The 14,490-nt window shown below is 47.6% G+C and overlaps 2 protein-coding genes across 9 annotated transcripts in view; both read right to left on the reverse strand.

Moving 5' to 3' along the window:
- stxbp4 (syntaxin binding protein 4) overlaps positions 1-7,002 on the reverse strand; it is a 192,159-nt gene extending 185,157 nt beyond the window's left edge. For 2 of the 4 annotated variants that reach the window (XM_059653592.1, XM_059653590.1), the window contains exon 1: positions 494-790. In XM_059653592.1, coding sequence (XP_059509575.1) covers positions 494-561 — 68 coding nt within the window. In that variant the 5' untranslated portion in view covers positions 562-790. Of the gene's footprint in view, positions 1-493; positions 791-1,499; positions 1,716-4,018; positions 4,084-6,917 lie in introns of those variants that run through there. The other 2 variants (XM_059653591.1, XM_059653589.1) reach the window with 2 other exon arrangements.
- A 294-nt stretch (positions 7,003-7,296) lies between these two features.
- LOC125463720 (TOM1-like protein 1) overlaps positions 7,297-14,490 on the reverse strand; it is a 58,962-nt gene continuing 51,768 nt past the window's right edge. For all 5 annotated transcript variants that reach the window (XM_059653597.1, XM_059653596.1, XM_059653593.1 and 2 more), the window contains 3 exons: positions 14,380-14,470; positions 12,836-12,931; positions 7,297-11,977 (listed from right to left, as the gene is read on the reverse strand). In XM_059653597.1, the coding sequence (XP_059509580.1) occupies positions 12,862-12,931; positions 14,380-14,470 (161 nt within the window). In that variant the 3' untranslated portion in view covers positions 7,297-11,977; positions 12,836-12,861. The remainder of the gene's footprint in view (positions 11,978-12,835; positions 12,932-14,379; positions 14,471-14,490) is intronic.

Consider the following 14,490-nt stretch of genomic DNA (forward strand, 5'->3'; position numbering starts at 1 on the left):
GCAGACACACACACAGAAAAATGGAGAGGGGCAGACACGCTTACAGACAGCGTGAGAGAAACACACTTCCAGAGACGGGGAGATGGAAAGGAAACTTACAGGCAAATGGAAAGACAGAAAAACTTACAGACTCATGTACAACAAGAGATGGAGAGACAGACAGGCAACCAAGTGAGATGGAATGACAAACAAACTTAGAGGGATAGAAAAACACATTGACAGAGATAGGGAAAAAGACACTCAGAGAGATAGGGCAATACAGGCACAGTTAGACAGACAGAAAGGCACACACAGAGAAAAAAAAACAGCGGAGAAAAAGATCGTGACAGGCACACTTACTGAGGGAGACAGGAAGACCCAGGTGTAGAGAAAGTCAGATAGTCGCGTACAGAGAGGGAAACAGACACACAGGGAGCGATAGGCAGTGCGGGACAGAGACAGACAGAAAGCCTTAGAGAGACAGGCAGACAGAAACACACACGCAGACACCTACCAGTATAAAAGAGACAAGCCGTCAAAGTGCTCGGGCTCCGTTTCCTGGGATTGTGGCAGTAAGGACATGATGGGTGGATTGCGTGTAGAGAGACAGACGCCGCTGGAGAATGAGGATCGTGGCGATCGCTAGCCCTCCCCCAGTGGGGGGACTGGAGCGATGAAGCTGCGGCGATATTGCGGTGAGAAGCTGGAAGCAGATGGCGAGGGGAGCGAGCAGATGCCAGTCAGTGAGCCTACTGCCTGGGCGACTCTCTCCCACTTCCTCACTCACTGAGGGGCAGAGGGAACCCAGTGAGCCCTGCCCGGGCCACGGGAGAGAAAGATAGCACCCCCCCCCCCCCCAAGCCCAGGGCAGGCCGATAAACTGCATGTGAGCTGTTGCAATCCGGGGAGGCGAGAGCCAGTGTGGGCACAGCACGATCCCACAAGCAGCAACAGGGCAATCTGCTGTGGTCAAACACAGCACCCTGTGGGGGGATGCTCGAAGTACAAACAGATAATGCTGGAAAAAAGACTCAGCAGGTAGTGTACGTGACCCAACAGAAGATCGGCAAGATGTTACAGGGACATAAGGCCCTGAGGTCACCGGACAGGAAGGATACTGAAAAATATATTTCCCCTCCTGGGACAGACAAGCTTCGAAGTAACGGGTATCCGGTTTCGGGAGGAGATGAGGGGAATATTTTCCATCAGATAGTGGAATTCTCTTCCCCAGACAGCAGCGGCGACCACGCCACCGAGTGTTTTATAAGGCTGTGGAAAGCAGGTGTACTGACTCACAAAGAAAATTAAGGGTATCAGGGAAAACAGGAGAATGGAGATGAGCCACGTTATCATTGAATTGTCGAACGGGTTCAAGGGGCCGAATGGCCTGCCCCTGCCTGTGTGTTCATATGAAGAGTACAGTTAAGTACACTGACAGTGGGAGATCTCACAGACCCACAGTGCACACAGATACAGAAACGGTCCCAGATAGACAGACAGACAGACACACAGATCCGTACCAGTATAACAGGGACAGGCCATCAAAGTGCTCGGGCTCTGCTTCCTGGGACTGCGGTAGTAAGGACATGATGGACTGCCTGCTGAAATGCAGATGCTGCCAGACCTACTGAATGCTTTCTGCATTTATCTGTTCAAATGATGTTGATTGAGGGATAAGTTCCAATGATAAATATTGGCCTGAGGCAGGATCACGCTGCTTTTATTAGGCTCTGTTCCTGAAATTAGAAAGGATTTGAGCTGTTTCATATTTAATAATTTGCCAAATCCTTTCCATGAACTCTGCATAACTCCAGTCGCTGAATTTAATATTTTTCCAAACCCCAGTCTGTCAGTGTAAAGTGAAGGTAATCTTTCACTTGGATACGACACAATAAGTGAGTTTCAGCTCACATCAATCAATTTTGTGGATTATACAATAACAATGTGATTTCCACATGGAGCACATACAGTACCGGGAACGCGGTGTGCACTCTCTCCCACATACCCACAGTATATAGTGAGGACTTACAAATATATACAATCACAGAATGGGACATTCTGAAATGCTTCCCATCTGATACATTGTGTGAAAGGTACAATCACGATTAGAGACAGAACACAATTCAAACCAGTCTGACACTACATGGATAGTGCATCTCTCCACAACAGCTCTTCTACATTTCACTTGGAATGAATGAGTACCTTTGGGAGAATAGGGAGATATTATAAAATAGCAAAACTTTTGCTTTGGACTGGAATCCGTTTACACATCTTGTCTCCCTATAATAAAACTTGCTGTGAGATTCTCACTGTGATTCTTGTGGCTGTATAGCCATTCCCCCTCCTAATGAGAGATAACAAAGTGTGGGGCTGGATGAACACAGCAGGTCAAACAGCATCTCAGGAGCACAAAAGCTGACGTTTCAGGCCTAGACCATTCATCAGGCCCAAAATGTCAGCTTTCCTGCTCCTAAGATGCTGCCTGGCCTGCTGTGTTCATCCAGCTCTACATTTTGTTATCTCGGATTCTCCAGCATCTGCAGTTCCTATTACTCCCTCCTAATGGGAGCTCCTTCAGCCCTTATTGAAAACCTCCTGTTGTTTGCTGTACCTAATTTGCTGCTACATGCTTCCAAAATTCTATCACCACTTCCACAGAACTAAAGATATTTGAATTGTTTTATTTTTAAATGTCATTAAATAATCTGAAGGGTCATAATCTGCAGAAGTGATTGCGTTCAAATTTCCCATATCCCTTGAAAACTTTAAGAACCTAAACAAGATGCCTCCACCCCCACCACCATTGGTGCAGTCTTGAACACTAGGAAGAACTGTCTCTTATACATTGCCAGGAGATAGCAAGAACTGCAGATGTTGGAATTAGAATCAGCGCAGTGTGGAGCTGGAGGAACACAGCAGTTCAGGCAGCGTCAGAAGAGCAGGAAAGTTGACGCTCCAGGCCTGAAACATTGATTTTCCTGCTTCTTTGATGCTGCCTGATCTGCTGTTTTCCTCCAGTTCCACAATGTATTGACTCTTACATAATGCTGCACAGCTTTGGGCTTTCAGTGAAAGCAATGAAATGGTAAGAACAATCAAAAGAATGAAGATGCAAAGGGGAAAAAGCAGAGATTTTAAAGAAGAGAGATTTTACACTCCAAAGGCAATTAGCCCAAAGTAAACATGTCAAGGCCTAACCAGGATAGTAAGACCAATATTGTACACTGGAAGAGTGTAACATGTAAGACACACACAACAGCACACATAATAGGTGTCTTCTTTTACACATTTTGTCAGCCTTGTGAGCAAATTGTATCTACTGGCTGTTACAAGAGCCCACATTTATCAGCACATTTAAAACAATCTCAGGTACCTCAGGGATAGCAGAGGTAATGCTACTGGAATAAGAATCCAGACAGACTCCTGAATGAATGATCCAGAGACAAGAGTTTAAATCCCAATGCGGTAGCTAGGAAATTAACTAAGTAAATCTGGAATAATAAAACTCAATAATGGCGACTCTTCGGTGGTTGTACACATCCCTCTGGCTTACTTATGGTCTTTTGGGAAGAGAATCTTCTAACCTTCCCTTAACTAGTCTACATATGGCCCCCAATCCACAGCAAAGTGGTTGACTCAGTTGTATTCAAGAACAGGGCTCATCACCACCTTCTCAAGGGCAACTGGGGATGTCCAATAAGCATGTCTTACCAACAACACTCAGACTCTCCCAATAAATTAAACAAACAGGCAACATTGTACTGAATCTCATAAGTGACCATAAGAGAGATTGTAAAAGAGATAATGGGAACTGCAGATGCTGGAGAATCTAAGATAATAAAGTGTGAAGCTGGATGAACACAGCAGGCCAAGCAGCATCTGCTCCTGAGATGCTGCTTGGCCTGCTGTGTTCATCCAGCTTCACACTTTATTATCAGAGAGATTGTAAAGACTGGTTTTGCCCCACTACCAATGTGGTCTTTGCTTAATCTTTCACAAAAACCTTGAGACATAGGAGGAAAGTGATCTGTACACTCACCTGTGTTGAAGCCTGGCCAGCATCACTGTGGAAGACACCCACTCTGGTCAAGCAATCCAAAGATCCTATGAAAGAAACCAAGTTTGAATGCCTCACAATACAGTGATACAGCCATCACAAGGAGTGTGCAATCTGGTGCAGGTAATCTGGAATGCACCTTTGCTACTTTCAATGTACATGAAGAGTCTGATTTCTCTTTATATATCTGTGCTAAAATATTTCTTCTGTGTTCACTTTCTACCAGCTCTTTCCATTATAAATTCCTATGCCCACTTTTACAATGGAAGATCCATATACAGTGATACAGCATGGATACAGACCCTTTAGTGCAATTTGTTCATGCTGATCAGGTTTCCCAAACTTAACTAATTTGCCTGTATTTGGCCCATATCCTGCTGAATCTTTCCTATTCATGTACCTGTCCAAAGGTATTTTAAACATCGTAATTGTACTGTACCCCACCCTTTCCTGTGGCAGCTCATTCCATACATGCACCACCCTCTGTGTGAAATTCGTTACCCCTCAGGTCCCTTTTAAATCTTTTCTCTCTCACCTTAAACCTATGCCCTCTATTTTTGGACTCCCCTACCCTGGGAAAAAAGACCTTGGCTATTCTATGCTCCTCATGGTTTTATAAAGCTCTATTAGACCACCCTGCCATACTGTAATTGCACTCCCCTGCCAGTAGTAGCATTGTAGTATATGTTTTTAAGTAATTACCTTCCAAGTCAAAACTACTTCTCCAAATTACTACAGACTTTTTATGTATGAATAACACAACATTAGTCTTCGGTACAAATTATAGAGAGGGCAATGTTAACTAGCTTATTCTGAGTTAGTTCTGACAATCTGAGGTGAAAAAAAGACCAAGGTCCACATAATTCTATCTCTACCAAGGTCCATCTCGACCAATGATGTGAGAAAATAATGGGGACTGAATCACCATTTCTCTAGCTTCAGATCCTGCTTTGCCCAAGGGCTACACTCAGTCTTCAGTCTGTGTAGGATGAGAAAGGTTTTTGATTAGAAAGAACTAGAAGGCTGAAAAGAGTAGCAGAGTAGGAAAAGTCGTGGTTTAGATGACAGAACGTTTTTGTGTCAGCAGCTTGTGCATTTTGTAGGGAAGAGAAGATTGTTGAAGATGGTTCAGATCAAAGGGAAACATGCCAGAATATTGTGACTTGTACTCTACAATGAACAACACAGTAAAACACAGTGAAAAGCTTCAACTGCCGTCACAATCTGGCAACATTTGAATATTTTAAGAATAGAAAGAAGAAAAAGATAGAGCTGAAAGAATAGCACCATGTGATAACAACAACTTACATTGTTACAGTGCCTTTAAAATAATAAATTGCCCAAAGTCATCTCATAGGAATCCAATCAGATAAAAATTGACACTGAGCCACCAAAAAGAGATGATGGGAAAGTTTGATCAAAGGAGTCACTGAAATAAAAACTTTATTATCCCATGTGTGACATGCTTACTATTATCCAGCAGGTCCCAGTTAGACAGAGGGATCCAGCAGGTCCCAGTTGGACAAAGGGATCCAGCAGGTCCCAGTTGGACAGAGGGATTCAGCAGGTCCCTGTTGGACAGTGAGGGATCGAGCAGGTCCCAGTTGGACAGAGGGATTCAGCAGGTCCCTGTTGGATAGTGAGGGATCGAGCAGGTCCCAGATGGACAGAGGGATCCAGCAGGTCCCTGTTGGACAGTGAGGGATCCAGCAGGTCCCAGTTGGACAGATGGATCCAGCAGGTCCCTGTTGGACAGTGAGGGATCCAGCAGGTCCCAGTTGGACAGAGGGATTCAGCAGGTCCCTGTTGGACAGTGAGGGATCCAGCAGGTCCCTGTTGGACAGAGGGATTCAGCAGGTCCCTACTGGACAATGAGGGATACTGCAGGTCCCTGTTGGACAGAGGGATCCAGCAGGTCCCAGTTGTACAGATGGATCCAGCAGGTCCCTGTTGGACAGAGGGATTCAGCAGGTCCCTTTTGGACAGTGAGGGATCCAGCAGGTCCCTGTTGGACAGTGAGAGATCCAGCAGGTCCCTGTTGGACAGATGGATCCAGCAGGTCCCTGTTGGACAGTGAGAGATCCAGCAGGTCCCTGTTGGACAGTGAGGGATCCAGCAAGTCCCTGTTGGACAGATGGATCCAGCAGGACCCTGTTGGACAGTGAGGGATCCAGCAGGTCCCTGTTGGACAGAGGGATTCAGCAGGTCCCAGTTGGACAGATGGATCCAGCAGGTCCCTGTTGGACAGAGGGATCCAGCAGGTCCCTGTTGGACAGAGGGATTCAGCAGGTCCCTTTTGGACAGTGAGGGATCCAGCAGGTCCCAGTTGGACAGATGGATCCAGCAGGTCCCTGTTGGACAGTGAGAGATCCAGCAGGTCCCTGTTGGACAGATGGATTCAGCAGGTCCCTGTTGGACAGTGAGAGATCCAGCAGGTCCCTTTTGGACAGTGAGGGATCCAGCAGGTCCTAGTTGGACAGATGGATCCAGCAGGTCCCTGTTGGACAGTGAGAGATCCAGCAGGTCCCTTTTGGACAGTGAGGGATCCAGCAGGTCCCTGTTGGACAGTGAGGGATCCAGCAGGTCCCTGTTGGACAGAGGGATTCAGCAGGTCCCTACTGGGCAATGATGGATCCAGCAGGTCCCTGTTGGACAGTGAGGGATCCAGCAGGTCCCTGTTGGACAGATGGATCCAGCAGGACCCTGTTGGACAGTGAGGGATCCAGCAGGTCCCTGTTGGACAGATGGATCCAGCAGGACCCTGTTGGACAATGAAGGAACCAGCAGGTATGATTCGCCCTCAGAAGTTTCACCGTGCTTCATCTCTCTCCCTCGTGTCACTTGAACACCGTTTCCGGTCAGGTTTTGGTCAATAGCCCACCTGCGGCCTGTCAGTGGCCTCCGGCCCTGGAGCCTCGGGCTCTGGTAGTTGCCAGTCCCCGCCGCCGAGCCCAGGCTGAGCCCCACCAGCGCGCAGGCGCAGACCCGCAGGGCCCTGGGAAATGTAGTTCCGAGCTGGGAGTCCAGTGAATGCGCACGCGCAGAATTAAGCGGGGAAACCGAACAGCACAGGGCGATGGGCAGAAGGAACTGTGGATGATCAGCATTCAGTATCCAGCACCTTCTCAAATAAATACCACATTTTAAAAAATATCTCTCTGATGCACGTGATAATATTGGCATTGGAAATTATACACAGGGTCACAATCCAATTTTATTTAAATTTCAATTTCTTGTTTATTTCAAAAACATAACAGGCATTTAAAAGGTAATCTTTGTTCATCCATCCAGGAAAATCAGTCAGCTCATTTCAGCATGTAACTCGTATTTAAAGAGCTTCCCCACCATCTCCCCAACTACAGTGCCATAAAGCCGGCTTATTCCTCTTACTTTATTGTAAAACCTTTTCATTAATCCATACCATGAAGATAAGTAATTGATATGTTATCTTTTCATAACCACAAACATCTCAAGGCACTTTTACATCAAGCAGGGGACTGTTTGTTGTCAGGTGCTCTGTCATAAGAAATGCAGCTACCGATTTACACAACCAGGTCTGACAATATGGTCATAACAGAGTGGTGTGCCTTGCATTTCATTGTGAGATAAATCTCCATCGGGACACTGGGAAAAACACTTTGTCTTCTTGAAATAGTACCATGGGATTTTCTTCACGTCCACCTGACAGAGGAGATTCTGTTTAACATCTTATCCAAATTGTGGCCCTTCCGAAAGTGCACACTCCCTCAGCACTGTTAGTTCAGATTATACAGTAAGATCAATGGATTGAGGTGTGAAAGCACAAGTTTCTCACTAAGAGTTAAGCAACAATTTAACCACTAAAATGTACATTAGAAACACAGAATTCAGTTTCCATTTACAGAAGAGAACTCCAAACCTATGTCAGGAGCAAAAACAGAAGTTGCTGGAAATGCTCAGCAGGTCTGGCAGCATCTACGAAGAAAACATCAGAATTTTGGGTCTGGAGGCCGTTCCTCAGAACTATGTCCCCTTGTCTGCAGAATTTCTTCCTCATTTCACTGAACTGCAGCAGTTCAAGCAGGCAGCTCACCATCACCTTCTCAAGGGGCAACTAGGGATTGGCACTAAATGCTAGACTTGTGAGCAATGCCTACATTCCCTGAATAAATAAAACCCCTGAAAGGCCTGGCTCTAATTGTTAGATGATATCACTAGGTAATAAACTCTCCAGTCAGTGAAAATAGTTTCTCTATTTATCAGATCTACCCCCTAAATATCTTGAAAACTCTGTGGGAAGGTGCTGGGGTACAGGCAATATCAGGGGATCAGTAATCTAGAGCCCCAGGCTATTATTCTGGGGATGTGGGTTCAAATCCCATCATGGCAAATCTGACATCCTTATCTAGCCTGGCCTACATGTGACTCCAGACCCACAGCAATGTGATTGATTCGTAACTGACCTCTGAAATGTACTAGACAGCCAATGATTCCAAGGGCACTAGGGATGAGAAACAAATTCCAGCACAGCTACCAGCACCTACATCAGACGGAAAAATCACCCCTTGGACTTCAAGAAACACATCCTGCATTTGTGTCTTCCCTTTCTAACCCATGGCATCTTGGTGTCATTCTGGTAAATTGATGCTGCACTTTCTCCATAGCCAACGCTTCATTTCCAAGTGGTCCCAGCACTCCTCGTGTGTTTGTAGTAGCGATTAGTTGAGGCTTTGTTGTCGTCACTCCCTTAATAGGGATCACCAGCTTCCCCATTTAGGAAGTATCATTTTCAGTCTTGTGTTCTTTTCAGGTCCGAAGGAGACGACTTCACATTTGTTGACATTAAATCCATTTGACAGAGTTTTCTCCTTTCATTTGAATATTGTTTCTGTCAATTTTAAGTTTCTGACATTTCTTTATTAATTGGTGGAATGTGGGTGTTGCTGCCCTGAGGACAGTTAAGAGTCAACCACACTGCCATCAGTTTGGAGTCACAGGTAGGCCAGACCAGGTAAGGATGGCAGGTTTCTTTCCTGAAGGATATTAGGGAATGTGATAGGGCTTTCCAACAATGGGTTCATAGTTAAACTCTTAATTCCAGAGTTTTCAAATTCTACCGTGGCAGGGTTTGAGCCCAGGTCCCCAGCACATTACCTGGGTTTCTAAATTAACCAGAGTGCCTCCTCGCTGATTGGCCAGGAACTGGGGGACTGACTGCTGACAGGCAATTTAATGTTGGCCCCAGGTTCACCGTGTGGGCCTGACTTTCCTGCTCCTGAGGCCTTGTGCACCGAGAACAACTGGAAGTCAGCTAGCCACAGTCCAGCTGAGGTTATCGAACAAAGCGTACAATAGAAACAAGCCATGACCTCTCTCCAGCTCAGACACTCAAACCCTCACGGGGTCAGCTCACACAACTATCAGGCCTGAAAGAAAACACACGACTAAAAAGCAGAGACAGAACATCAAGTACAACAGGCTATTCGTACATTCATTGTTACAAATATTACAATCCTTTTAGAAGGTTAGTTTTAATATTTCAAATCACCATTGCATTTCCTTTCACATGTAACTCCCTACATTAGACCAGGGACCACAACAAAACTATTTCATGCATAGCAAAGCACTGTCGGATGTTCTAATATCACAAAAGATGATTCAGAAAAATGGCCTTTCTGTAGAACTAAATATTGAGGTGATCTGGCACGGCCTTCATATAGTCCCAGGAGTGTATGGGAATGCAGTGCCCAGTGAGAGTCAGTGTGTGTGTGGGACTGTACCCCAGTGAGAGTCAGTGTGTGTGTGGGACTGTACCCCAGTGAAAGTCAGTGTGTTTGTGGGACTGTACCCCAGTGAGAGTCAGTGTGTTTGTGGGACTGTACCCCAGTGAGAGTCAGTGTGTGTGTGTGTGTGGGATCCCTACCCCAGTGAGAGTCAGTGTGTGAGTGGGACTGTATCCAGTGAGAGTCAGTGTGTGTGTGGGACTGTACCCCAGTGAGAGTCAGTGTGTGAGTGGGACTGTATCCAGTGAGAGTCAGTGTGTGTGTGGGACTGTACCCCAGTGAGAGTCAGTGTGTGTGTGGGACTGTACCCCAGTGAGAGTCAGTGTGTGAGTGGGACTGTATCCAGTGAGAGTCAGTGTGTGTGTGGGACTGTACCCCAGTGAGAGTCAGTGTGTGTGTGGGACTGTACCCCAGTGAGAGTCAGCGTGTGCGTGGGACTTTACCCCAGTGAGAGTCAGTGTGTTTCTGGGACTGTACCCCAGTGAGAGTCAGTGTGTTTGTGGGACTGTACCCCAGTGAGAGTCAGTGTGTGCGTGGGACTTTACCCCAGTGAGAGTCAGTGTGTTTGTGGGACTTTACCCTAGTGAGAGTCAGTGTGTGTGTGGGACTGTACCCCAGTGAGAGTCAGTGTGTTTGTGGGACTGTACCCCAGTGAGAGTCAGTGTGTTTGTGGGACTGTACCCCAGTGAGAGTCAGCGTGTGCGTGGGACTTTACCCCAGTGAGAGTCAGTGTGTTTGTGGGACTTTACCCTAGTGAGAGTCAGTGTGTGTGTGGGACTGTACCCCAGTGAGAGTCAGTGTGTGTGGGACTGTACCCCAGTGAGAGTCAGTGTGTGTGTGGGACTGTACCCCAGTGAGAGTCAGTGTGTGTGTGGGACTTTACCCCAGTGAGAGTCAGTGTGTGTGGGACCCGTATCCCAGTGAGAGTCAGTGTGTGTGTGGGACCATACCCCAGTGAGAGTCAGTGTGTGTGGGACTGTACCCCAGTGGGAGTCAGGGTGTGTGTGTGGGACTGTATCCCAGTGAGAGTCAGTGTGTGTGTGAGAGACTGTACCCCAGTGAGAGTCAGTGTGTGTGTGGGACTTTACCCCAGTGAGAGTCAGTGTGTGTGGGACTGTACCCCAGTGGGAGTCAGGGTGTGTGTGTGGGACTGTATCCCAGTGAGAGTCAGTGTGTGTGTGAGAGACTGTACCCCAGTGAGAGTCAGTGTGTGTGTGGGACTTTACCCCAGTGACAGTCAGTGTGTGTGGGGGCCCTGTACCCCAGTGAGAGTCAGTATGTGTGTGAGACTGTACCTCAGTGAGAGTCAGTGTGTGTGGGACTGTATCCCCGTGAGAGTCAGTGTGTGAGTGGGACTGTATCCAGTGAGAGTCAGTGTGTGTGTGGGACTGTATCCCAGTGAGAGTCAGTGTGTGAGTGGGACTGTACCCCAGTGAGAGTCAGTGTGTGAGTGGGACTGTACCCCAGTGTGAGTCAGTGTGCGTGTGGGTCCCATATCTCAGTGACAGTCAGTGTGTGTGGGACTGTACCCCAGTCACAGTCATTGGATGGAAAGGGAGTTTGGAGATAATCAGTGACGAGGCACAGACATGGTCTGGAATTTGAGAAGCTGACAGAAGTGGGATGTTATGAGAATTAGAAATTCAGACGTAAATTGAAAATGTCACTTTTCTAATTTCTCCTCATTGGCACTTTCCTCATGCATCCTATCTCCTGTCGGTCGCTGGTTCCTTCCATATTTCCTGTCCATTTCCTTATTTCTCCCTGAAAGGCAGTGACTAATGTTGCTGTTTTAAAGATGTCAGGGCTGGAGCATCTGTGCTTCAAACTGAAGAAATTAAAACATGACTTTTCTTGAATTTTTTGTGAAGTTGGAACTTTGGCAATGGGACGAGGTGCAAGTTTTCCCTGGAGGAAATGTTACGGTATTGTGAATCTTGAGGTTCAATGTGGGGCTGTTGCTTCCTCCATGAGTAGTTTATTGATGTGTTAGATCTCAGGCTGCTGTTAATACCAATGGCGGGTGTACTCCAACTTTCAGTCTGGCTGTGTGTAGACCCACAGTCTCTCGGTGAGCGGTCTTTGTGGCAGTGAACAGCCAAAGCTCATCCTCAGGGTAACGCTGCTCCCAGTTTATTCAAATGGCCTTAGGATTCAATTCAAACACAATCTCCAATAGCTGTTCAAAAGGGTAAAAACAACATGATTTCTTTAATTCTTCCGCTTCTTTGCACATCATTTACTTTACCCTAACACAACATTATTCTCTGCCTGTGCCCCACTGGGAACTACGGTAGAATGAACAAAATAGGAACATGAGGAGGCCAGCTGTCCCTTGGTAACAAAGTGTAGAGCTGGATGAACACAGCAGGCCAAGCAGCATCTTAGGACCAGGAAAGCTGACATTTCAGGCCTAGGTCTAGGCCCTGAAATGTCAGCTTTCCTGCCCCTCTGATGCTGCTTGGCCTGCTGTGTTCATCCGGCTCCACACTTTGTTACCTCAGATTCTCTAACATCTGCAGTTGCTATTATCATTTGTCCCTTGAGCCTGCTCCACATCCAACAAGACATTGCCTGATTTGTTTGTGTTGTGACTCCCACAAAACCATCTACCCCTTGACTGATGAAGGGTCTAGGCCCGAAACGTCAGCTTTTGTGCTCCTGAGATGCTGCTTGGCCTGCTGTGTTCATCCAGCTCCACACTTTGTAACCCCTTGATAACCTCAGTTGCCCATTGCCCAGCTATCTACCTCGGTCATAAAAATATTCAATGACCTCACTTCCACCCGTTCTGAGGCAGACAGTTCCATAATCTCACCACCCTCTGAGCTAAAATTCCACATTTCTGTCCTCAAAGGGCACCCCCCACTGAATTTGGGCTTGTTTGTTCCGAACCAACACACAGGAGGAAACATCCTCTCCTAGCCCACATTGCCAATCCACTCCAGATCTGTTACACTTCAGTCAGGCCACTGCTCACTCGTGTCAACTCCAGCGGGAACACGGATAGCTGTATAACTGACCCACAACTACTCACCAACTAAAGCAGTGACAGGGTACCAGTCATTTAGCACTCCCATTATAGACAGCCTTCGCCCTGTTTAAAGCAACATCCAGATCTTCATAAATAGCTCTGCAATTACAGGAGACAATTATTCACAATATTAAGTAGAAGCAATATATGCCTGGCAGTGAGTTACAGACAGGAATCTAATCGAGGGGTTCACGGTAGTAAATAGATAGAACAGATCCCTGGGAGTGAGATACAGACTGGAACGAAATCAATGATTTGGGGATTGGAGTGCTGCACTGTTGGAATGCTGCACTAATAGAGGGTCAGTGCTGAAGGAGCGCAGCAGTGTCAGAGGGTCAGTGCGGAGGGAGCGCCACACTGTCAGAGGGTCAGTGCTGAGGGAGCGCCACACTGTTGGAGGGTGAGTGCTGAGGGAGCACTGCACTGTCGGAGGGTCAGCACTGAGGGAGCACCGCACTGTTGGAGGGTCAGCGCTGAGGGAGTGCCACACTGTTGGAGGATCAGTGCCGAGGGAGCGCCGCACTGTCAGAGGGTCAGTGCCGAGGGAGCGCCGCACTGTCAGAGGGTCAGTGCTGAGGGAGCGCTGCACTGTCAGAGGGTCAGCGCTGAGGGAGCGCTGCACTGTCGGAGGGTCAGTGCTGAGGGAGCGCCGCACTGTCAGAGGGCCAGCGCTGAGGGAGCGCCGCACTGTCAGAGGGTCAGCGCTGAGGGAGTGCCACACTGTCAGAGGGTCAGTGCTGAGGGAGCGCCGCACTGTCAGAGGGTCAGCACTGAGGGAGTGCCGCACTGTCGGAGGGTCAGCACTGAGGGAGTGGGCACTGTCGGAGGGTCAGCGCTGAGGGTGTATCGCACTGTCCGAATGCTGCACTAATAGAAGTTCAGTGCTGAGAGACCTCTACTGTCATGGAGGGCTGTCTTTCGGATGTGATTTTAATTGCTGAAATCAACTCATCTGGATATGTTAAGACACACCTCCAGGCAGCTGGGACTTGAACCTGAATCTTCTAGTCCAGAGGAAGGGACACTATTACTGTGCCACAAAACCCTCTTTAAAGCCCTACTGCACCTGGTATTCCCAGATGGTCTCCTATCCATGATACTAATCAGACTGGCCTCTAAGATCAAGAGGTCAGGCATTTACAGACCAGCGTGGTCGATGGTCCTGAGCTCAATTGGATAGGCTCCTTTATCCAGGAGTTTAGGCATGTTAGCCCCCTCTCTCATCAACAGAGATAGTAGGAACTGCCGATGCTGGAGAACCTGAGATAACACGGTGTGGGGCTGGATGAACACAGCAGGCCATGCAGCATCAGAGGAGCAGGAAAGTTTGATGTTTCGGGTCGAGGCCCTTCTTCAGAAAAGTCTGAAGAAGTGTCTTGACCCGAAACGTCAGCTTTCCTGCCCCTCTGATGCTGCTTGGCCTGCTGTGTTCATCCAGCTCCACACAGTGTTATCTCTCTCATCAGCAGTTCTTGTTTTGCTCGTGCCACCCCCTCCAACACCAGCCCTTTGTCTCTAACGGAGGAGAAACCGAACCGCAGACTCACTCGGTTTGGGAGTTGCTGTTGCTCAGTGGGTCAAATTCCAAACTGATTGGATCGACCTTCATGTTCTCCAAGTCGCTCGATTGGTCCATACCTGGAATGGAAAGAAGTAAC

The sequence above is a fragment of the Stegostoma tigrinum genome, chromosome 22, assembly GCF_030684315.1.
Source record: "Stegostoma tigrinum isolate sSteTig4 chromosome 22, sSteTig4.hap1, whole genome shotgun sequence".
Taxonomy (NCBI): Eukaryota; Metazoa; Chordata; class Chondrichthyes; order Orectolobiformes; family Stegostomatidae; genus Stegostoma; species Stegostoma tigrinum.